Raw genomic sequence first — 25,339 nt, 5'->3', positions numbered from 1 at the left:
TCGTACCTCACTTAGCTTGTAGTTTTAAATCATACACTACAAATTTCATGGTAAAGTCTTTTCCTAAAATTTCCGCCTTGTGGCGATTCCTTTCACCTTATTTCCCTGATCAGCCGCCATCTACTAACATGTTTATTTCAGCAGGATTATACGGCTATTGGCGCTCTCCTGCTTAATTCAATCCTTTTAAGTCAAGTATTCAAAAAAGCACGCGCAAACTAAACCGCCAGTCACGAGGAAATTCTCAGCATGATCACACTTTCAATTTTTCCCTGACGGAATAAATAGCAAAAACTGTGTCTCAATTATTTGAAAAATTATGATGGTATTTTCTCATTATTAGTCCGCACACTAGCCCGTGTGGCTCACCCAAGGTATTTGGGAGACTTGCGTTACGATTTTCAGCGAGTCGTCGGAAAGAAATGGCTTACTCCTGGAAAAGCGAGAAAGATTTGTGTAGTTGTAGTGAATGTTGTCAAAACCGAATTGCCTATTGCAATTTTGAAATAATATTAAATTATTGCCAGCCAAAAACATTACGTCTTGATGTCAATGAAAACTTTAATATGGCTATGGCGGCTAAAAACTCGACTAAACTCGCGACTAGAGGTTCAGGCACTTGTGTCCAGCGTTGTCTAAAATGCAAGATCATATTGGTCTCACATCCTGCTGTCGAGCCTAATATGCTTCAATTCATCCCTGTTCTGCATAGACAATTTGAAAAAGAAAAATCATGATCGTTTCCACTTCAATTGTGCAAATATAATACATCACACTGCAAAACAAGCTTATATTGATCATTGGTTTGAATTAAATTGGCTGTGCGTCTCCCAGGAAAACAAAACTTAACCATTAAATAATTAATTTTGAATGGTTTGGACATAAAATTTCTGAAGTCTGAAACTTGTAGGGCAATTTTATTGAATTTTGAAAACAATGCCAAAATTCTAATTTTCGTATCAATGATATAAAATCAGAGCACCTCCTGCCAGTGATTTGCAATTTAAAAATGGCCAGAATAGCAAATGTAAACCATAAGTCCTATCACCGAGAAAGACCAATTTATGACAAATAGACTTCAAGCAACTTAGATAGTTTCTGGCAAACACTTTATCATCAGAAAAATAAAATCATTGGTAGCACACAAGAAAAAAAAATTATCAAATAAATTGTAACTGTTCATAATTTTGACACACGCGGTTGATAGAAAGGAAAAAATTAAAAATCAGTAAAGTAGCAAAATATAACAGATAAAGAATAGTAGTAATATAACCAGCAGCAACGGATAATATAACATTACTTCGCCACCCTTCAGAATTCCAATGTCTGTGAATATTAATATAATAGCAAATGTCGTTCAATTTAGGTATAAAAACAGGACTTTATCCACAGGAATAAATATGATTTTGAATATCAGCCCATTAAGTATCTAAAATTGTTTCCTGCTCAATAAAATTATCTGTTTGATGAGATGTCATTTATTATTCAACTTGTTTTTAAATTATCTCAAAAAGCAGCTCAAATTTATCACGAAGTTTTATGCTGTCAGATATACGGTACGTAGTATAAGATTATATTTTTTAATTAGATGTATTGATGGAATTCATATTTGGCAGAGAACGGAAATCACTTTTTCACCATAAGTAACTAACATGGCAGATAGAAAATTGTCACTTAATAATTGTAAGGCAGAAACGCAGCACTTATCAGTAAAAGATAAAAACATAATGCATGTGAAATAGTTACAGAAATTCAGCAACAATAACCATACAGTAATGAAAGTACAAGAAATAAGAAATATATGACACTGTTTCAGAAAGAACATAATTATTGTGTAAAAGTAGAACTCATAGATCATCTCATGGATCGGTCATCCGGCAAAGAAAAAATTTGATTCATGAATAGTCAGTCAATCTTTCATTTCATTCAATATTGTTTGTGAACTATTCCTTTCAGCACAGTTCTGAAGGTGAACCTACTGACACCAAAAACACTTCTGTCTTTAATTAAAATTGGGTCAATAACATACTTTGAAACTTGATCAGTAACTAGTATGAGATTTGATAATGCTCGACTGACCAACAGGGATAAATAAAATAATGCCTGAAAAGTTTTCCAGAAGATTACCATGATGTACTAGATCTAATTGTAACAATCAGGAAAATAAAATATAAAAACGAGGTATGAATATGTATAAGTAATACCAAACTCAGCACACATAATGGTACACAAAAATAAGAGCACGCTTGTTTAATTGTAGGCTAGAGAAAATAAATTCATGGAGGGCACAAATCAGAAGTAATCAAATTCACCATTACTAGAATCAAGAAAAATATTTTTATAAAAAAAGGTTGATAACATGTTGCAACTATCTCAATATATTAACAAATTCTGATGCAAACTACAACTATATTTGCAACACTTTTGTTTCTACCGATTCGATCAATTCGTTTTATCCAATTTACACGAGTAAGTTGAAACTATCGATGCATGTGATATGAATTAGATTCGATTTCCACGGTTCTTGAAATAGTGGACAATATCAAGAAATAACAGAAAATTACCATGATTTATCTTATGTAAAAATTTAGCGCGCATTTCATCAAAGGATGTATATTACTCTAAAAAAACTAGAAATTGTATAGGTATAGGTTTCATTTTATTGAAAGTTTTCATCAATTTGATAAAATTCAGTTCATCGTACGATATCCCTTATTTGTACAGTCCATACTGATGCAATTAAATTTGTTGAATAGGATAGGAAAGGCAGTAACACTCTTTGTTTAGAATTCTTTTCATATACAAAATAAAACATAAATTGATTTACAGAAAAATCATACATCTGACTGAAGTCTCGCATGATGATTATGCATTATGTTTTCCTCCACGGCGTGTCCAAGTAAAGGAGTAGAATATGGATCACCATTGAACGGATCTAAAAACAAAAACCATTGTTGAATGGGGTCAAAGGCTGTATTGTGACAAAGCGCATAATGAAACTCACTAAGTCGATTTAACAAAACAACTACATGATGTGCAGTATCAGATTTAAGAATGATCAACTGCTTAGATATGAGAAGTCGCAGGAATTTTGTAATTGTGTTATAAGCGCTAGATTACCAGAAACGAAGGAGTATTCGACATAAATGTGGTGCATTAAAGATAGTGTGTCATGTCTTGCGACATTTCGCGTATTCAAAGTTGACTTGTATAATATATATATCATTGTTACACTTATAGCCGGTTATGCCATAAAATGTTGTGTACTCTCAATGGGCCAAATTTACCTTCTGGGCTATGTGCTGTGCACGTACAAGCTGAACTTGGCACATGGGCCCCTGGTGTGCATAGACTGGGCTCGTAAAAACTGGTGAGAGGTGGAAATAATACTTGGCAATGACAGTTATCAATTTCATTTGAAATAGCATTTAGGAACTTTTATTTGGTTGAAATTCAATCGCACATGGGTGTGCCCTAATTCTGGCATCCTAAATGGCAGATAATTGGAATAACACCATTTTATTTTCTGGCTAACAAATATTTTTTTCATTGTATCAACATACCATGTTCATCATTGAATGGGATATTTCCATCAGAAACAGAATCAGAATTTTCCGTTTGTACAAAAACATCGTCGTCTTCCACATCATCGTCACCTTCTTCACTTTCTTCATCCGATTCACTACTATCCATGTAATCAGCAGTCGCTGAATTTATGTATTCCTGGACAAGAAATATAAAAAATGATTTGACGCTTATCAAGTTTGTGGTCAGTAGAGTGCTGTAAGTTTAATTCATCAATATTCATTACCAGAGCATTTCCTATTTCTATCAACAGTAATATAGACACTTGAAAATAATAAGAAAATAGTCGTTTGAAATTCATTTTACATTTTTTTTCATCTCCAATGTGATAGACTACACTGCACTGTGTTTGTATTACAGATTAAAGATTTGTGGTCCAATCTCCATGTTCACCAGTTTGCACTAATGGAAGTATGGTGAATTAGGTTGACAACACAGAACAAAAGAGTTAGTTGTTGGTTATTTCAAAAACAGGATCTCCTTGTATACCAGTAGTTGCTTGTCTAAAAACTTGAATGAGTGAACGTGTAAAAACATAGGCTCCTTAATTAAAGTAACTCATGCCACGTTAGTGGTTCTCAACCTGTGATACGCGAACCACTAGTTATAATTTTGCACGCAATGAGTATGTTGTTACTGCATATAATTAATACGTTGAAACTTTGCACGAAGGTACAAAAATGGATGTAGTCGAATCGAACATAAAACACTCCCAAAGCGCGTTTCTTGTGCCAAGGGGTTTTTGTCGGTGGTAAACAGCCAGAGCCAGAGTAAAAGACACGAAAGTGGTACGCACTCAGTAAAAGCTTGAGAACCACAGTGCTACGTAAACCAATGGAGAAATGGCAAGATCTGACAGAACATAATTCAAATGCTTTAGTTTTAATTAGGAAGCCCATAATGAGCTAGCTTTCCACTAGTTTTAAAATAACATACACAGAATTCTTTATCATGATTCATGATGGGTAATTGATCCATTTAGAATATTGTGATTTAAAAGTTATTGCAGGATAAAATACTATCACAGTATTCGAAAATGGCCATCCCAAATTGCAACTGTATGTTTCTTCTTCTAAAAAAAAAAAAGCCAAGCAACTTCTGCATGTACTTACATCATTAGAAGCTTCTGCAAGCATTCTTTCTAAATCTTCAACAAGACTTCTGAATATTGGTCTTCTTCTTGGATCTTCTTCCCAACAATCTCTCATCAACATATACATTTCAGATGTAGCAAACTGCGGATTTTCTAATCTTTCCCCAGATCGAAGGAATTTGACCAATTCCCCTGTCTTGATACCAGGATATGGAGTTCCAGCAAGAGAAAATATTTCCCAAAGTAAAACTCCAAATGACCAACTGAAAAGAATAGAAACTAAATTGAAAATTAAGTACTCCCTTGGTATGTGTACCAGGTTAGGAATAGCCCATAATTTTATTCTGATTTTCCATAGTTTAGTTATATTATGAGTTCGGGACTGTCTGTGTTAGCCAAGTGAATATAACCCCTACCCATAGGCTTCCGTCCCTTTACACAACTTAATGTAAAGTAGGCGACAAAAATTTGTTACCTGCATGTTGGTACACACACTTCTGAAGCACCGAATATTGCTTATAAAATCTTGCGGCCAATTCAGTATGCTCAGTGTTCACCAATTTATAAATGTAATTTTTTTTATAAAAAAATTTGCTGAGAACAAGGCCACACACACTCGCTCATAAGTAAAGGAGACTGATCTCTGAGTGAAGTTACATGTAACCAATGAAATGCCTGGAGCTACCATGCCATATATATTCATCACACTATGCCCTGATGCATATTGATTGATGCAGATTCGAAACAGTTAAAGTCAACAATTATTTCAGGCAGTGATTACCAAGAAATGTATCACAAATATGATTTTGTGGCATACATGACTATTTTTCAATGAATTTGAAAATATGCTGTGGCATAATGAGAGCATTATTAAATATTGGGTCTTGTTCACAGTCAGAGGCATAAAAACAATTCTGTAAAAATATTCTTGATAACAATGATTTGATTTTATATTCTATTAAATATCATTTGTTTGATAAACATCCTTTCTTGACATGTCAAAAAATCTCCACATGGAATATAAATTACACTAGATAACAAGAATTGGTCTAGTTTACTCGGTGACAAACAATCGGAAGTGAATAGCAAACATCCAAGCAAGACATCAAAAGCCTAACGCTTGATCTCCAAATAGATTCAACAAGTGCAAATTTAAAAACAGATGTGTCAATATTTGTCTCAAACAAGTAATGTCTAGGATTCAATAAGACTATTTCTCGAGCATGGAATGGTATCTGATCCTAAATGTTATAAAATTGAAAATTAATTGATAGTAAAAGATTAAAGATGAATCAGAAACCAGTCGAAAGCTAAGAGTTATGCAGTATGGGAAATTGTGGGTAAAATATTCAATAAGACAGCAATTCAAGTTGATACTTTTCAGATTTCTGCATATCAAAGTCATCAAGTATAACAAATTCCACAGAATAAAATGACAAATTAGCTCACAATTGAATTCACAAAACAGAAAAAAAGATTAGTGCGAGGAAGAACGTTTTTAAATGTGTGCTTTTATAGAGTCAACAATCAACATTACATGATTCGAATTATTGCTTCCAGACATTATGAAGATGAAAATCACCGGTGCTCCTGAAGTATGCGCACCAGATGTCGCATAACCTGGTACACTACAAATCACCATTCACAACAAAACATAAATTTCAAGAGTATGGATGAAATAGTTGCAATGGATAATGATGAATGAGGCAACTAAGAGCAATATCTGTGTTTATCCTTGCAATGGAAATGAACTATAATCAAATTGATGGAGCGAAAGTGTAAATGAGCAGTATCGCCCAATCTTATCTGAAAAACTTTACCTTCTGAAAATGTTAAAAATGGCCAATTTCATACATGAATGGTCAATATTCACTTTGCAGTAATATGGGAAAATAAATAAATTGATATTGCCAGGGACAATGTTAATTTGAAATCACACTCTTGGCACATTCTGAAATATACTCAAAAATACAAAATTTCACATCCAATACCTAGAATTCTTGCGCATTCAAACAATTCCAAACAATATGAAGACCAGTAATACTTACACATCTGTAGCATGTGTGAAAACATTGTCAGCCATTGCCTCGAGTGCCATCCATTTGTAGGGCAAGTGACCCTTAAAAGTAAGATTTGCTATTAAAGCCAAGTAAGCATACTTAATCCAGGAATTACGCATATCAGGTAGAGTTGTTCGAGATACTTGAACCTCATTAGCATGAGAGAAAAGGGTTGAAAGTTTGGAAAACACGTCATTTTCTTCCGGAAAGCGGAAAAACTCAAAATGATGTAATAGTATGTGGAATAAAATTGGTTTTCACACATCACACACATGTACCAAATTTGATTAAAAGTGAAAATCAAATTAGTGTCCTGTTATAAGCCCATGGCCTCAATCCTAAAGAAATTGCTAAGGTCTAAAAAAATTAATATTTCCCTTTTCCACGTTTGAGACCAATAATAACCGTGAAAAATTTCATGTCTTACTACACTATTCCTATTTCCCCCACTTTACAAGTATCCGCTGATATCCGGAACTTGAGCATTAGATATAAAATGTGATTTAAGATGCCAACTCAGTTAAGTCTTCATCTGACTGGTAAAGGTATTGTGATAGTGTAGAAGGGTTTTAGTTCAATAAAGGGGATATTCTCCCCAAAATTTATTGTTTACATTCATTAAATTTAGGGCCAATTACTTACTCGAGTATGTTTTCTGTAATAATCGCACGTTCTAATATCTCTGGCAAGTCCAAAATCAGCAATCTTCATCATTCGTTCATCAGTAACTAAAACATTTCTTGCAGCCAAATCTCGATGAATACACTGAAACGAACAAATAAAGTATGTAGATTAAAAATCAACTTAAGAAAAAACTATAACATAAAAAAGGGCGGTTGCTAAAATATTCATACATGGCTTCCTTTTTCCTTACAATCATAAAAAAATTGCCTTGAATAAGTATTTGCTTATTTGGAGCATGTTTCAAATCTAAATGTACTCATATAGCAAAATGAAACAAAAAATATCATATAATGAAAGGAATACAATAAACAATAAAAATACCACATACTGACAATTCAATCAATTAATGAGAAGCATAATACATTTTGGAAAACACCTCTCGTTGTAAATTGATTATTACATGATAAATGACTGTCATAATATTACGAACAAATAATAACAAGCCAATTTATAATGGAAATACGCCATAAAAGTTGAATATTAACCATATAGATTTATTTATTTAAGTAGAAATATATTTTGGAAGCTAATATAAATGGCATCTGTTATAGTTGACACATAAAATTTAACTCTATTTAGCGAAAACGATTCACCCATCAATGTGACCTCTCTATTACCAATTTCCGTAAATTAAAAAATGATATGTTATTCTGAAATTTTCAATTTTTATTTACCGGTACTTTGATTTTGAAAAATCTGAATGGATTTACTATACAGTGAAATCATTGTAATGAAAAAGTATTGTACAAAAAATGGTAATTTACAATATACTGATTATCTTTCATTATCATTGATGGCAATGATTTTGATATTTGTTGACATTAATTTCTGTAGACATGCCGAAGGTAGCATCAGTTTGAAAAGTTATACTAGTCCTAAGTATTAAATTCAGATGAGAATGATAATAAAGATCATTTGGAGGCTAATACACAATACTAAATCAGATAACAAAAAATTTTTAAGCCATTAATTTTTACTATTAGGCTTCAATGCCTTTTATGCAGACAATAAATAATATCAACTGCGTAGTAATCCTTCAAGTCTTTATGACAAGTATTAATGATATTTTGACAGTTCCCTTAAAAACCTATTACAGCATCAAATGATTCATTCCAAGTACTAATGGCTTTTTAAACGTCCCTAGATACCTTTTTCTGTGCCAAATAGTCCATTCCCCGTGAAACTTGAAGTGCGAATGAGACAAGATCCTTCTGTGATAAAAGTCTATCTTGTGGTGGATATTGATCTGGTTGTGGATTATTTAAGTCCGTTGGTAACACCAAATTGAAAGCCATATTTTGGGGTCGGTTGCGTCTCAAAAATTCTCTGTAGTTTTAAAAATATGACGACGTATAAGTGACCATTTATAACTTAATGTTGGTTAGTGTCGTTTTAATTATATTAGCAAAGGAAACCAGATGCCTGTCTAGTAAACATCTGAATCAAAGTTAATACCCTACCTAAAGTGTACCATACTATATTGATGGCTATGTTGAGAATAAAAATTTTGATCAATACAATTTATTGAGTTCATAAAAACAATTCAATAGTCTATTTAACTTTTAAAATGGCTTGAAATTTAGTTTTTATTATAATTCATATTAATATCTATCAAAATATGCTAACGGTCGGAAAAATTGAGATATAATATAACAATTGGTTTGAATGGTTTGCATCCCACTCTCACAAATTTTTATATTTTTGCATTTCATCTGAGTGAGACATCTTCGATGATACAAAAATAACTATGGAATCAACCAGGACGAAGGCAGAGAAAGGGAGCCGCAGTCATTTTGAATTTGGGGAGAGCTGACTCTGGTGACCATATGGCTGTATCACTCCCAACAGTCTGTATTATGTATATAATTTATTGTAGCATTGCTTGTTTTCTGGTTAACAGAACAATAAATCTCTCTCTCTCTGTTTACATGTTACTTTATTCAAACTTATGATAATATTATTTAAAAGTAACCTTAAATTTCCTTCAGCAGCATATTCAATTACAAGCATTAGCGGCCCATTCTGTGTACAAACACCCAATAAATTAATTATATTTTTGTGTTTTCCAATTCGTTTCATCTGATCCATTTCAGTGAGGAGATCGTAAACATCTTTTTCTGTTCGAGAAGCTAAAGAGATAAATATTGAATTTGAGTGCTCGAATATATTGTCATTGATAAACTAAGCGAACAAATTTTCTATTTTTTTGTTACAAAATAATTTTACAATACATTTTTAAAGAAAATTACACTTCCCAAAACATTTGCTTTTCTTTTTATATTAAGAATGCTGTAAATGAGAGTTAAATTGAGAGAATGAGAGTTACCATTTTAAAAAGCATATAATAATTCGAATGCTTTTAATTAAACACAGAATAATAAGATTTGCAAAATCTGTTTGACAAAATAGCGAAATTGTATTTTTGATTTTTACACTCCTCTTTATTTAAATTCTTCAGTGAAAATTGGTTTAAACTATGATTAGACACTAGGGAGGCATTGTTTTGTTGATGTTGACATTATCTGACACGAAGACGGATTTTATGAAAATACCCGAATTCAATTATTCTTCTTTTTACATTTTAAGGTTTTGCTAATAAACCTAGGTTGTTGATTTAAAAACTTCAAACTTTTTTTTTTCTCTTTTCAATTCTACACATTTAAATATTTATATCACATATAAATTGCAGTGCAGTGAGAGGAAGGAAGGATGAAAGTTGATATTCATCTCCATTACAATAAAAAAGAGGTACAATTCACCGTTTTCCAAAATATATACATACTGAAATTGAGTATAATAAAATATTTCCAACTAAATATTTCAACAAAATTGCCGTATAAGCAATTTATTAAACTTTACCTTTCAGCATTTTTACGGCACAAACCATTGAACTGTTATGACCAGTAGATGATGTTGCAAGATCAGCTTTGAATACTTGACCGAAGAATCCTTCATCAAGTCGTTCTGTTAATGTGATACTGAAAATAAGCAGCAAAAATAAAATAACTTGTTTCATAAAATCAGGATTTGAGAGCACAATGGCCCAGAGCTTATTGTAGTTGGCCTTAACAACCATTCTAGCAACACAGACTGAAGAATTTGGCTTCAGTACCCCATTTCCACCACTTAGGAAGTAATAAATTTGAAAGAGTATATGCTTACGCAGAAATTCAGAAGTATTTACCTAAACCTATGAGCATTCCTACATCACATGACCAACTAAAAGTTTGTTCAGAGCGAGAGTGATTAAAATTGTACAAAAAATTAAATTCGAATATTTATTTTTCAAGAATTTTTATTTCCTATTTTATAATTTACACATGAGTAATGAGTAAATGAGGCCAATTATAGATTCAAAACTTTTTTGTATAAAATAACACCAGAAGTTTATCAGCATATTAATATAACTCAATAACCATTACTTTCAAATACCATATTTTAAATAGATGTGGAATTGATATATAGATAGATATATAGCAATACAATTTGATTCAACGAGACATTTCAATACAATTATTCTTGAAAAAAGACACTCAAACAGAAATAATAATAAAGTGGTCAGAAATTTTACTCAGTGATTAGATAACAGAAAAATATTAAGTTATAATTCTATCTTACTCCTCTATGCGAAGTTCCCACTGCAGGTCTGGTTGAATGTTGAAGTCAAATTGTTCTTGCATTGGCAAACACATGCGCCTCCATGCCTGTTCATTGCCGTACATCATTGTTGGGACTTCAATCTTCGTCATTGGGGGTAAATTATCAGCGTTTTCGATCCGAAATAGCATGGGTGGATCTGAAAATGAGTGATTAGCACAAAAAATTAGAGAATTGTAACTGAAAATAGAATGACTAAATCATAAAAATTAGGTTTCAGAAACACTTTCTTTAGCAAAAAAAGGGATATCATTTCCTACATTTATAGGGATATGCCTGAAAAATATAATTACTAAAACTTTCCATGATAAATGCATATAACACATTTATCTTTCGAAGCCCTCGCAACCATACTGTTTCAATGGCCACTTTGGCCAGTATGAAAAAGATAAAAAATAAATATTTTAGCTACAACTGTGAAAGTGGGTGGAAGGAATTATGAATATTTTATTAAAATTTATATGTTGTTTCCATAATTTGTCCATTGCCAACTTATTGCACCCAGGGTGAGTTGGCAGCCACATAGTTCAACCTGTGCATCAACAACAACACAGACACATGATTATGAACCTTGTTTTGATTCCCATTTCTAATATTTAATTATTTAAGAAAAACATGGTTGGAACTTGAAAGCACTTGGAATTTAACGAGTCCGAAATGAAATTCTCCTGTATGTGGGCAGACCGGGAAATGTCGATAAGGATTACACCAACCCAAAAGCACTTTAAAAGCTTAGAATATGATTCAAATCATGTAAAAATAACTTGAAACAAATATCCTATAAGTATTAGATCTGCAATAAAACTATTCCACATAGGTAAGATGAAAAAAATGACATTTTACAATTATGAATTTTACATGATGATCTGTACCGCATTATACTTAAAATAGTGTTGCCATTTTACAGGTCAGGTTGAAAATTTTAGGTAGATGGGGTTTCAGATCTATCTGAATTATGAATTAATATTTCCGTCGAAGAAAGGGTTTTAATAAATTCCAAGTATATTCCGAATTATGTTATAAAGTCAGTTCTCAATATATATATCTTAACCTGGTTTGTTTTATTTTATCGAAATATATATTGAAATCACCCTTTGTAATTTAAAAAGTATGAAGACTTTATGAAAACCTTGTCAAATTAAACCCGGAGAAATATTTAGTGTTTTTATTATTTTAAGATGAAATTTTATGCATGGCAAATAATGCCATACATTTTCTGTTTTTGCTCCATAAAGTGGATATTTTATACTAACAGTATAACGCTTGATAAACTTATATGAACTTTCAAACTAGAGGATACCGAATCATTAAATATTCAAGGCCCCGAAGGCATAAAATTTGCCGATTCAAAAGTTACAAAATATCTCAGTGACAAGTATTCTGAAAAAAATTATGTTGAAATTCAAGACGCCAAATAAGGGCTAAGCTATACCACCCATGATTTGTTAGTCAATTTCAGGACAAATTGTTTCAAAAATGAGTATTTCTCAGGCCCAATTTAATGCACCTGGAATGCTTATTTGGTTACATGATCAGGACTCTGGACGAATAACAGGAAGGACGAATAACAGGATTTGGTTCACCTTATGGTTAAGCCATCTTATTTGCTCTTCCATAGGTTTAATAAGAAAATCGATCCCATATATTTGTGATATGTGTGAGTGAGTGTATGTGTGATTACATTACTTGTTCATTATTCACAAAATCCATTCTACATCTGAAAAGTCAGACTATAATCAGTTATTTTTTACTTTTAAAAAAAAATAGATTCACAACCTTTCCCACTATAATAGTTGTAATAGAAGAACAATATGATTCCAGAAATGACCAGAAGACCAAGCACTCCACATATTCCATAAATTATCAAATTCATCTCTTGAGAAAGAGCTGTAGGTTCTGTTGGTGGTGGCTCTGGAAAAAATTAATTTGAGAAAAAGAACATTTGTCAAAAAAGTGTACATGTTTCGAAGTATGAGTAAATAACTTCATAAAGACACCATAGATTCAAATCCCTTCTTATAAAATAAGCATTGAAGCACTCTCCCATATTAATATCAATGGTATCATAAAGTAACAAGCATAACTTGATTACAGTCTTATAGACAATTGATACCCTTAATTTGAAATTTAAAGATTGTCATTTTGGAGTGTCTGTGATATGCAAAGTACACAGTTATAACGCTAATGGTATAAAAAATTATATATAGCCTATTATCCAATTCAATATTTAACAATAGACACATTGGCTTATCATTTATTTATATTAGCCTGGAAGCCAAGAAAAATTCAATTCCAAAACCAGGTTTGCTGCCAACTCAATGTTCAATAACACATTATGCCTAACGAACAATGGGGCATGTTTGATATGTATAATTTTGTAAAAACCAGAATAGTCAGGATCAATTAAAAACAAACAGAAGTCATAAGATAATGCAGATGTCGTGATCACTTGGGATATTGTTTAACCATCAAATAAATGAAGGCACATAAGTAGTAGTCACTTGTCAGTTACCTGGTTGGTACATTCTATTTCATCAAGTCATCAATATGCCCAAATTTTTGTTTTACATATTTGGAAGTGCGAATTGTTCGATGGGAATATATTTTAATTCCGTTTACATGTAACAGAAAATCTGTAATTTCACTGTTGAAAAATCCTTTTATTTTGAGTATCGAGGCCAAACAATTTCTTCCATTAAAAATATAAAACTTGAATAGGAACACATCTAACAACATGATTTAAAGAAATATACATACTGATGGACATGCGAAACGTTTGATAATCGTTATCGAGTTGAGAATTGAATTGGCTGGGGAATCCTAAGAAAAAACTGACAAGCCAATGTGTCTCTTCATGATAAACAAAATCAATAAAAGAAAATGCATAATTTAACAATCTGTCATTAGTATATTCAATTAGCACCAAAACACCAGGAAATGATTAACAATTAATCCCCACATATTTGAATACAAGTCAGCAAGCTCATTCACACCTGGTAGCACTTGGAGCCAAGCACTCTGATAAGAAATTCCAATAGAGTTACCAGCAAGGCAAGTATACTCGCCGACATCAGCAAATGTTACATTTTTGAGCTGCAACACCTCCATATCGCGACTGGTTGTGTTTGAACCAGCAGCCTGTCAGTCAATGAATAAATATAGTAAGAGAATGAATTCACCCATGCATAAAAAAGTTGATTGCAGGCAGCGTAAAAAAAAAAGTACCAGCAGTTTGAAATTTATGCATGTGGTATATTTCGATACAATATGCATAAATTTAATGAAATGATGATAAACACCATGTATGAAAAATGGTTGCAACTTAGTATATCAAATAAAACAAGCCTTCTTAAAATATACCAAATTTGAGTAACGCCACGGCAACAAGGTTAAATTTAAAATAAAAATAATGAAATGGAGATATCAGATACATCAATTTGAGAATTCCTTTAATGATGACAAATTTCTTTCTAAATATTTCTAATTCATCCAAAGTAAACTGTTTATGAGATGTCACCATAACATGCAATGTAATTTTTAAGTGCACCACTGTATGAAATTATACTGGATTATTATGAATTCCTTCTAGTTTCCAATTGAACTGTAATCTGGTGCGTTTTTTGCAAATTTAGTGATTTAATTCTCATTTCAATCATTGACATGTCTTCATATTTTCAATTAGAGGGAATAATAATGTGGAATGTCAAGGGATAGTTCAGGGATGTCCAAATAAAACTTATTGTATTTGGTATTTCATGCTTCAAATATAGGACTCTTTATTTAGAATAGTTTTATTGGAGAAAAAAATTATTATTATCAATGGAGTAATCGGTATAACGAAAAAGATCTTCAATTATTGTCTGGAAATTGTAATAAAAATGGAAAACGAATCGAGTCAGCCTCATTGAATACTTGTATATATTATCCAATTTAGAATAAATACATATTATATTCCACGATTTTGAATATTATTTCAGAAATCATTCATGATAAAAGATTATTCAGTTTTGGCCATCCCTGGATTAAACACAGATTCCTATATTATGATTCCGTAATGGTAGTTGTGGGCAAATACAATGAAACTTCGAGTGTTCAATGGGCCTGAGCAAACAGTGTTGAATAGGGGTCATTATAAAGGAAAACATTGTGGGGAAGGCAACCAATAGCCATTGATTTAATGTAATATATTCTGGTTAAATCAACACATGATAGTTGATCACTCGAGTGGAATGACAAAATAAACCAATGATCTAAAAAATTACTTCAACTTGATATGCAAAGCAATAAAACACAGCAGTAAAAAGCTAAAATCAGAGTAAGCTGTAATCAAGGAGTATAATGACTTTTCAATCATACATGGGCAACAGTTAATAAAATCTTTCCACAAGAAAGAGCCATGTATGATTCAAAAGTTATTTGATTGAAAGATAATAATTACATCTTAAAAAAAGAAGCAATAAAATCACCACAATTAAACATAATAGCACAACACCAATAGCCTTGAGGCAATATTACAATGATCATAGCATTCTTAAGGCCGCACATTACTATCACCAGACGTCATCAAAAACAAAATAACAATGTAAACATGACACAGATTATTACAACTAAACACAGGAAACAGATACGAACAATGAAAATTAAATACTCAACAATAATCTTGCGCACCATCATGCATAGTTGTTGTCATCATATGTATATAATGAGATGTTTAGTGTTTGTAATAATTTTGATTTAGCACCAGATGTAGATCATCACCCAACTGCACCCAAATTTTCAGTTCCAGATTAGGCACCATGGTTTTATATTACTAATGGTACCTCCCGATATTGTTAACCACGCAGAACTATTCTCTGTTCCAATATAGTTTTCAGCAATGCAAGTGTATTTTCCGCTGTCCTCTTCCGTTACGTTGAATATGAATAAACTTTCAGCTTGTAATTCGTTAATACCAGATTGCTAAACACAAAACTAGATCAGTACTCATCCATCAATATAAAAAATTCAAAATTGAAGAAAAGTCACCAATAATTTTATAAATAATTCGAAATGGAAGAAAAGTCACCAATCACAAGTTTTTACACCCGCAAGCGAATGAAAGCATGCACACCATAGAAAAATATATTCAATGAATAAATTGTAAACTCAAGAGTCAGATACAAAATGTACATTATATGGTATTTGAAAAGCAGTCATGTGCAATAATGTATCAATTCCCAATATACAACTAAAATAAAAATTACAAAAGTAGAGAGAAATATCATTTTACTTGGATTTTAGCATCCCATAAAAAAAGTGTGAAACATGGTTTGAACTATAAAAATTAAAAATCAATTCAGGCAAATATCGTCATGTCTCATGTGTTTCTAAATACCATAACAGTATTGCCATTCATGACTGATGTACAACAAAGATATTCATTGATAGGCATTGATTCCTTTATAAAATGCCTTTATTAAATTTAAAATGGATACAAGGGTGATTATGACCAGCAGAAATCTCTATAATTTATGTATACAAAACCATTCTTTTATGGATTCTGAAATAATATTTGGAACGATATCTCAAATAAATGTAACATAAAGGTTATTACTTTTCACGGCATAATGGGCGGTTATAACCCCAAAAGGGGGGCAGTTCAGGGTCAATTCAGACTTATAAATATTTTCAACCAGAGAAGATTATTTACGTCTGAAAGAAAATTACAAATTTGCCATGCTATCATGATATAGATTTCACTGCTTATAATTACAGTTATCATTGGTTTTAAACTCAGCTATACAGACAGATATCACCAATAAAAAATAAAAAAAAGGCAGTTTTGCTGATAATATGAAAACAATTTGAAGTTATTACCAGGACAAATGGACTGTGAAAGGATTCATGGCTTATTGAAATTGGATCAAATCGGAAAATTGCCATCATTGTGTTAGTCATGCGGAATGAAGAGTCTCTTCAAAAGCGGGTTTGTGGGTAGACACGGTCGATTGGAGAAAAAGCCAAAGACTTAAGAATGTTTGCAAAACCACATTGTTTGTTACAAATGGTGCGATAGAGCGTAGAAAGCATCAACTTTGGAAGTGATGCTTATTGTATCACATACTTAAGCTCAAGCGTATTTATGCATGGCCACATGAAAATGGTACCGTATATCATTCTGTTATAAATACACTTCCGTAGAGCGGATGATATTTGGTAAATCACTCATATGACTATAAACAAAGCGTTGCCCCTGGCCTGTGTTTGCTCAGCAAATTTACGCAAATATAAAGCAAAATGTCACATTCCAAAGAAATCATAACAAATGAAATATCCGGTGATAAAATGCAAGTACAGGAACAATACAAACAATACGTTATAACACAGGAAATTACAGTAAGCAGATAATTGTTCCACATTTTTTTGCATCTCACAAATATAAACGCAAACAGGATATTACTGCAATACATCATAATCCGAGCGTTTAAACATGAAACCACAACAAGTACATCATAATAGGAACAGTGGTACCGGATGAGAAGGTTTATCCGTAAAATAGACAATTGGTTTAGAATTTTTGAATTCTGGGAATAAAAAATATGCAAACAGGATATGACTGTGATACAAAATAAACTGATTTGTGGAAAACAAAGCCACAATCCTCTCAAATCTAAAAGACAAATAATTGTTTCTCATTTTGTTTCTTATAAAAAAAAACACAAACAGGATAAGTGATACATCTCAATCTGGTGATTAAAAACGAAACTCCTTAATAGCAATAGTGGGACCGGATGGGAAATTTATATAGAAGACAAATAATTAGTCTTACAAGAAATGCTACAAACAGGATATGACTGCAATACAAAAAAAAATTGCAATTGGTTTGGAGTGTGGAAAAAAAATGCAAAACAGGATATGATTGTCATACACCATAATCTGACTGAAAATAAATCTACATTTACGTAATAGGATCAAAGGAGCCAAATAAAAAAAATATCCCAGGATAAATATCCTTGGCCGGGAAGATTCTATTCTTATATCTATTCTAAGTTATAAAAATTGAAAATTGCCATTTTTTGTTTTTGTCATTTTTTGTTACCGCCCAAAAATGGCGATATCCATTTGATATATATTCTACTCAGATACACTGATAATAATTATACTCAGATACTGAAATAATTATTTCTAGACAAGAGGTGCGCCATATGTGGCAAACATATTATATAATAATATAAAAAGAAAAGAGAACAGTTCGTCAAAGCAAAGAATAAATGTCAATAATGAATATGAAGTTAAAACTACATTAAAATGTGGACAATAATGATGAATGCTAAAGATGATAAACAGAATGCCATTGTTAAAAGCGGAACAATATTTATAATAAAACGTTAAGGTGATGGATAAATGATAAAACAACAAAATGCAATGGCCATAGGATGAATGAACAGGTAAGAAACAAGTCAAAAGGGTGTAATATTCCTCACGAGATAAGTGCATAAGTGGCATGCATGTCGCACAAAGACAGACTTCAATTTTTTTTTTAGAAAAAGAAAAGTCAAAATAGGCCGAATAGGCTAGTGCCTTCAGAGTGCACATCATGCAATCAGATTAAGGGTTCGAATAGTCATATTTAGTAATGTGACATCTAGATTTTGGTACCAACAGATGACACTTGCACACTTATCACATAGAAATATTTGAAGCTATGCATTGCATAGTACCATTTTCCATAACCTTATATTCATTGACGATCTTTTTACCTTCAGGACTTCAACTCTAGTATCGTTTCCAACATTCCATGACTTGATCCATTCAATGTGAGGGTGGGCATCGCTAAACACTTTACATTTGAAAGTGACGTCATCACCAAGAAAAACGGTCTGATTAACCAGGATACCATCAGGAATCAAAGGAGCAGCAGCAGTGCGTTCTACGGGGCATCCAATTTCAAACCATGAAGAAGAGAGGGGTAAAGGGACAAGGATTTGAAAAGTTATTGAAGGGATGAAATAAATGGGGTTAGGGTTAGAATGACGCATAAAATGAAAATGCGTTGGGTGATAACATTATTGCATAATATGATGAAATTAATATTTGAAGAAGAAATAAACAAAAAGGGTGGAAAATATTGGCAGAAGTGAAATCACCATCAGAACATCAGACACCGAACACGTTGTAGAACACGACAGGTCACCACAAGAAGAGCAGAAATGCATATAATAAAAAAGAAACAGAAAAAATTAATAACTCACGAAGATGACAAAAATCTGTTTATCAAATCAAGAATGAATCATGATAAAATTAACCTGTTTTTATTACCATGACGATTAGTGCAAGCAAGTTACAACACCTACGAAAAGCGCGATGTTCCGGCATATGGCAACTAAAGTTTGTTTTGGAGCAGATATTGGCATGTACTGTTAGTCGTTATGAGGGAAAACAGAAACTTTGCTGCGTGAGGAAACTAAATATGCCTCACATGCAACAGGCCCCCAGAAGTACACGAAAAAAGAACAGAAAATATATACGCGAACGACACCAATGACACTTCAATACCTTTAAAATGACAACTTTTTCAGATGCGTTAGCCCCGCTGCCGATCGGTACGTATCTCACCCATTTGACATGGGGATGGGGGTCACTATACACTCTACACTTGAATTCAACATCAGATCCAATTTTTACAGTTTTATTTGCCGGCAGACCATACTTGAGAATAGGTCGACTAGCTGCACGCTCTGTGATGATCATTAAGAAAATTTAATTTTGAATGATTATCAACAGGCACTACTACACCTCGGCAAACAATGTGGCTAGCATGGCCACGATATGCCCATTTATAAAAAGAATAAAGTTTTCCTCCATTTTTTAATCTCATCCTAATTATCCAACAGTGTTACTGTTAGCAAAAGTGTGGGAGAGAAAAAATTTTTCCTTAATTTATTAATAAAGTTAATTTTTATTCTAACTTCAGTCTTTCTATAACAAAACAAACTATCCACCCTTAAAAAATTCATCAACAATTCGAAATTAAACCATATTAATTGTCAAGTGCCTTCATGACAGAAACAGCTTGTTCCAAACTCAATAATATTAACCCCAAGTTCCATGGTTGCTAAAAGCTCTTCATTAAATTAGCACAATACACTATTTTCTAGTAAACACCTAAATTTTTAAATTGTTTTCTTCAAATCAAATACTGAATATTAACTCTCTTCTACTAAAACTCACTGTTACAATATTATTCAAGCATCCTTGATTAACATGTTTTGGGATCTTCTATGCTAACAAAAATTCTACTGTGAGTAGAATCAAAACTCATACCTCACCCAGACCATTAATATGGTTCATATATGAATAAGCTGTCTCATATTTTGCCTGTACAAACAACTCACCGACAAGATTATTAAGAAAACTAAGACTACATTTTAACATACCATACGGGTTCAATATATATAACTAACTTATGATAAATACTTAGTAAATTACATATTCTTGATATATGCCTATGTGTTTCATACATTAAACTAACTATTATCTAACTAACATTTTCTGAAGTTAAGGAAGAATATGGGCTATTGCCTCATTGAAACAGTATAATTAAAATTACTAATGTACCTTGCACATCCAATTCATAAGTATGATTAATAGATCCATATTTATTGCTGGCTTTACACATGTACATGCCTTGATCAGGTGGAACAACTGTTTCCAATATTATCATTTGTCCATTGTTACGATACTGTAAAATGAAACATGAAAGACAAAAAATAATAACAGGTTTGGCAAATAATGTAGGACAGTAAATATATGAAAAGCAATAAATACACTTATAAATGGTAACATATCATGATATTGTAGTTCACCATTCCCCTTATATCCAAAAATTTTAAATTTGCTTGCGATTTTAAATCATGAACTGATGCCGATAGATATCGCTCTATTATTAAACTAGTAGTATTTATGCATATCCCACTAAAATATTCGACTAATTCAAATTCCGTCTGATCTACTAGGCACCAAAAGAATTACGGTATATTTCATATGATACAGTCAATTTAAAAAGTACTAATGAATTATTACACTATAGGCTGATTATCTTCATACCTTGACACCTCCAATTCTACTATCTTTCTTAATAATTTTTCCATCTTTAAACCAATCCACTCTCGGTACAGGATTCCCATCAACTGGACAACGAAACCTCACAGTGTTTCCTGCCGGTTCAGCATGAAGTCTCTTCTGCATTCGGTCTATTTTTGTCCAATATGGTTTTACTGAAATTCGAATCATATAAAAAAGTGGGTTTAATACATGGCTATGAAATTCTTTACAGCTCATGATATGAATAAATAATAAAATATGATGCAGCTGCAGCAATATGATAATGAAGTTGTATATCATAAAATAATTTGGGTCCTATTTTATTCAATATGAAATGGTCAAATTATCTCTGGTTTGAAATTAAATCTGGAATTAAATTCACTATAGGAAGTTTAAATTGAGAGTATAGTCATGAGAGAGAGTTCAGAACTTTCCGAAGTGTTCCACTGAGATTTGATTAATGCAGTCTTTCCTAAAGCTGAAGAATAGGATTTGCTGTCCTTACTAATATAAAGATATTAAGCTAAGGTATGTTACAATATTCCAGTATTGTTTATAAATATTTATATCTTTTATTTACTCGCAGATCTCTAGTTAACTACGATAAAAAATAAAATACTCACGTCCTTGTCCTGGGTAAGCTGAAAAGGAATCATAATTGAAGATGTTATCATTAAATTATAAATCAACAAATTTCAGAACATGAGAAACTATACACTGGTATATAAAGTATTCAAATATAATTTATATTGTTTTCAACTACAGCAAATTATGGACATTTCATAAAACGACAAAAAATTCCACACATACCGTAATCGAATATGAAATATGATGTTGGCATTTATTGAGAGGTACCGTATACATTTTGCCTCTAAGTTGCCAGATATTCAGTATCAAAAATATAGTTCGATTATGTATAAATATGTAAATCCTATCCTCCTATCCTAGACAAATAAAAATATTCAAAAACCTGATTCTGTTAAGGGTGTCAGCTCTGTAACAGGACTGCTGTTATCTGTATTGTCATCTGATAAAATAAATGAAACTTGAATACAGATACTTTACAATGATAATCACAACAAAACACCAAACATGAAAAAAGAGCACCAGAAGTAAGAGAAATATGTTAAATTTCTAATATTTTCCATACAGAAAACCTCATGAAACAGACTCATGAAAACAATAGTACAATCTTGAAGAGTAAAATCATTTATAATTTGTTTATATATACATTATTTTCACCAATTCACGAACAATTTTGGCCCATGATTATATTCAGTACATCATGTATATTTCTTGTGATAAGGAAATAACTGTGAGACTAAAAATTCACCATTATTTCAATAATGCAACATGCTTAAAATACAGACACTGTATGTTAGGTAACTGAGAATGATCATATTCTCAAATTTTGATTGTCATCCAAATATAGATATATAAATGGGCATGCAATGTCTGCTGTAAAAACTCAGCCAAGTAGCTTAACAGATAATTGGATTTTTGTTATACTTATTTATATATTCATAATGTGACGAAAGCACAGAATTTGGATGTTTTCTTTCACCTGAATCGAGATAATTAATTTTCTTTGAATTTGTGAATGTATACTTTGTATTATCGCTATCAGTATAGTAAAGAAATATATTACTGATTCCTGAATTAAATCATGAATTGCCTGCCAGACTTATAGTAACAGGATGTAATATTCAATCATATGACAAATGTGAACCAATAAAGGAAGTCAATGTGAGATTATAACAAAACTAATTTCCAATTCTACATTACTTTTACACTGCTCAGTTCTCTTTCAGATTAACTTTATTAGTTGAAACTCATTTATTTGATGAAAAAATTCCCAACTCACAACAAAATTAAATTCAGTTATCACCAAATACAAGCATGATCATGCGGGAAATTTCTCATGGGAGGTTTTTCAAAGGTATATTAAAAATTTATAAACTTTCACTCGCGCATAACTTCAAAAAAGTATTATCATTATTTGAGAATTTGTCAATTTTTTCAGTGAAACTGTAGCAAATTTAAGAACAGATATTTTATTTTTTATTGAAACTCGATTGTGTGCATTTATCTTCAACCACCGTTAATTAGATTGAAGAAAAGCGCTGACTGCTGAGCTGAATGAAGTTGAATCTTCGTTTTCAAGGTGATAGATCAATTTAAATTAAAACCGCAGACTTTTATTAAAAAGGAGAATTTCAGAATGGCAAGCTATTCATAAAATGATATTATTTGAAGTCATCTAGGTAATTCTTCATACTGTACAATATTTTGAAACTGCTATATCAAACACATATTATACAAGAAAATGCCTTTAGAAAGATAGATATCCCTATTTTAAACATGAACAACAGGCAAGCAATTGGAATGAAAAGGGGCACCACTACATGCAATTCTGATGAATAATGATTGGATTATGATAAACTAACACCAATGAGATTCTAGTCGCAACAACTTCAAGCCCTTGCGGATCAAACCAGCGTCACCCAATGATCACCAAACTACATGGCTTTTCATGAAAAATCACCTTCTACTACATTAACTTGGAACATCAGAGATATGTTGGAAAACCCATTTTCAGCGAAACAACGATATGTCCCAGAATCCTCAATATAAGCAGGAAAGATGCGAAGAGTAGTACGCTCAATTCGAACACGAGAAGGATTAAGGTCCTCTGGCTTTGGTTCACGTAATAGTTTATCTCCCTTGTAGAAAAGCACAGTAGGCTTTGGGAATCCCTTTACCCCACAGTTTATACGAATTGTGTCATGGATATCAAAGATCAATGGCTCTTTTGCAGCTTCAATGGGCCCATGACGGAACTGTAATTCTTTGGTGATAAAAAGCAAAATAACAATAAAAAATGCTGCCAATCATTTCAAAAGATGAAGCAGATATTTCACAATATTATATTTCAGTCATCTCTATCTATCTCTGGAACAAAATTTTCTCCAAACTCTCCAATAATACAAATTGTTGACAATTACAAAGTTAAAAAACATGCCACTCACTCTAGAAATGACCAAAAATTTATTTCTATGATAGAACAAAAAAATTGCCTTGAAACAAGATAGCAAAAATTACTGCTTTTCGGATTAACATTTTTATTACAGAATAAATCAACTTGAATTATTAAAATCCAATTAAAAGTAGCAACGATCTAATTATTATTGAAATTGAAATATGTTTTTAACATGCAATACACTCACCTATATTGTTAGATGAATCTGTCATCGGCAGAGAACTTGTTGATGGAGCAGAAAGGGAACAAAAAATAGGAATAAAGTAATAAAACAAAGTGTAATAAAACGCGAAATAACTCCACTTTCCAGACATTTTTTTCAATTTGTTCAAAATCTTCACTCTTTTATAGCTTTGTTGTTCACATATATGCTAAATATGTATTAAGTGATATGAGACATCTATAATTTGATGAATATAATTTAATTTTAATAAATCAGTAAAAAGATGTAGGCTATTATACAGTTATGTCTTGCATTCAAGTGGTCAGATATTACTGTATTATCGACTCCCTTTAATGCTTTGGGTTTATTTTCTAAATACAGATGTCATGTCGCTAAATTAGAAATCATATCATAATTATAAACAATTATCATCATTAGGGCATCAAGTGAAATTTATCCGACTAGTTACAATTCAATGAATCTTTATGGTGAATTGAACAATCTTGGCTGGGATTCTTTAAATCAAATACTACGTACGGACATACTGGCATAATCAAAAGTTCAATTGCCCGAATAGACTCATTTTTGTGTTAGTAAGTCGAGATATTGCATTTTTATACCCAAGATCACAAGAAAAAGGCAACATATAGGCTACCAGAGAATACTGGAATAATACAGTAAAAAGCCACTAGCAGAAAAAATGATAAAAGAGTGTTTATTATTTTGCACATATTCCCATATTCAGCTTTTAATGCCTTACAGTATATCAGTATCTACTGTATATAGCAGGGTTATGGTGCAATTTATAGTTGAATTAAATTTGAAACAATCAATTTATTTTCGAGAGTGCATCAGTGCATGGAAATTTCAACAGACGCAATGCAAAAAGTCGCATTTATCAATATTACAATTTACAACTTGAAAATTTTTAATTACCGTATTTACCGACGAATAAGTCGCTTTTCTTCATCCAA

General features: G+C 31.9%; 2 protein-coding genes across 5 annotated transcripts in view; one reads left to right on the top strand and one right to left on the bottom strand.

Annotated features, from left to right (window-relative positions):
- The window catches only part of LOC120339746 (cytochrome P450 26B1-like), a 138,315-nt gene that overhangs the window by 11,491 nt on the left and 101,485 nt on the right, over nucleotides 1–25,339 (top strand). The gene's annotated exons all lie outside the window — the stretch shown is intronic.
- On the bottom strand, nucleotides 732–24,620 carry LOC120339945 (fibroblast growth factor receptor-like). 4 transcript variants are annotated; one of them, XM_078115900.1, is made up of 18 exons: nucleotides 24,390–24,620; nucleotides 23,708–24,010; nucleotides 22,133–22,189; nucleotides 21,786–21,803; nucleotides 21,166–21,335; nucleotides 20,677–20,800; nucleotides 19,615–19,796; nucleotides 15,900–16,038; nucleotides 12,856–12,990; nucleotides 11,041–11,218; nucleotides 10,282–10,400; nucleotides 9,395–9,551; nucleotides 8,571–8,748; nucleotides 7,381–7,503; nucleotides 6,727–6,797; nucleotides 4,698–4,941; nucleotides 3,564–3,723; nucleotides 732–2,935 (listed from the first exon to the last, which is right to left on the bottom strand). In XM_078115900.1, exons 1-18 carry the CDS (start codon nucleotides 24,514–24,516, stop codon nucleotides 2,835–2,837), a joined length of 2,586 nt encoding a protein of 861 aa, XP_077972026.1. In that variant the 5' UTR covers nucleotides 24,517–24,620; the 3' UTR covers nucleotides 732–2,834. The 4 variants fall into 4 exon arrangements, with proteins under 4 accessions (XP_077972026.1, XP_077972025.1, XP_077972027.1 ...); XM_078115899.1 differs by lacking the exon at nucleotides 15,900–16,038 and adding an exon at nucleotides 14,073–14,217; XM_078115901.1 differs by lacking the exons at nucleotides 15,900–16,038; nucleotides 19,615–19,796 and adding exons at nucleotides 14,073–14,217; nucleotides 18,819–18,988.

Source organism: Styela clava, chromosome 9 (genome assembly GCF_964204865.1).
Source record: "Styela clava chromosome 9, kaStyClav1.hap1.2, whole genome shotgun sequence".
In the NCBI taxonomy this organism is placed as follows: domain Eukaryota; kingdom Metazoa; phylum Chordata; class Ascidiacea; order Stolidobranchia; family Styelidae; genus Styela; species Styela clava.
Note: the sequence above shows the minus strand (reverse complement) of the source record. Positions and strands in the feature narration are given on the sequence as shown.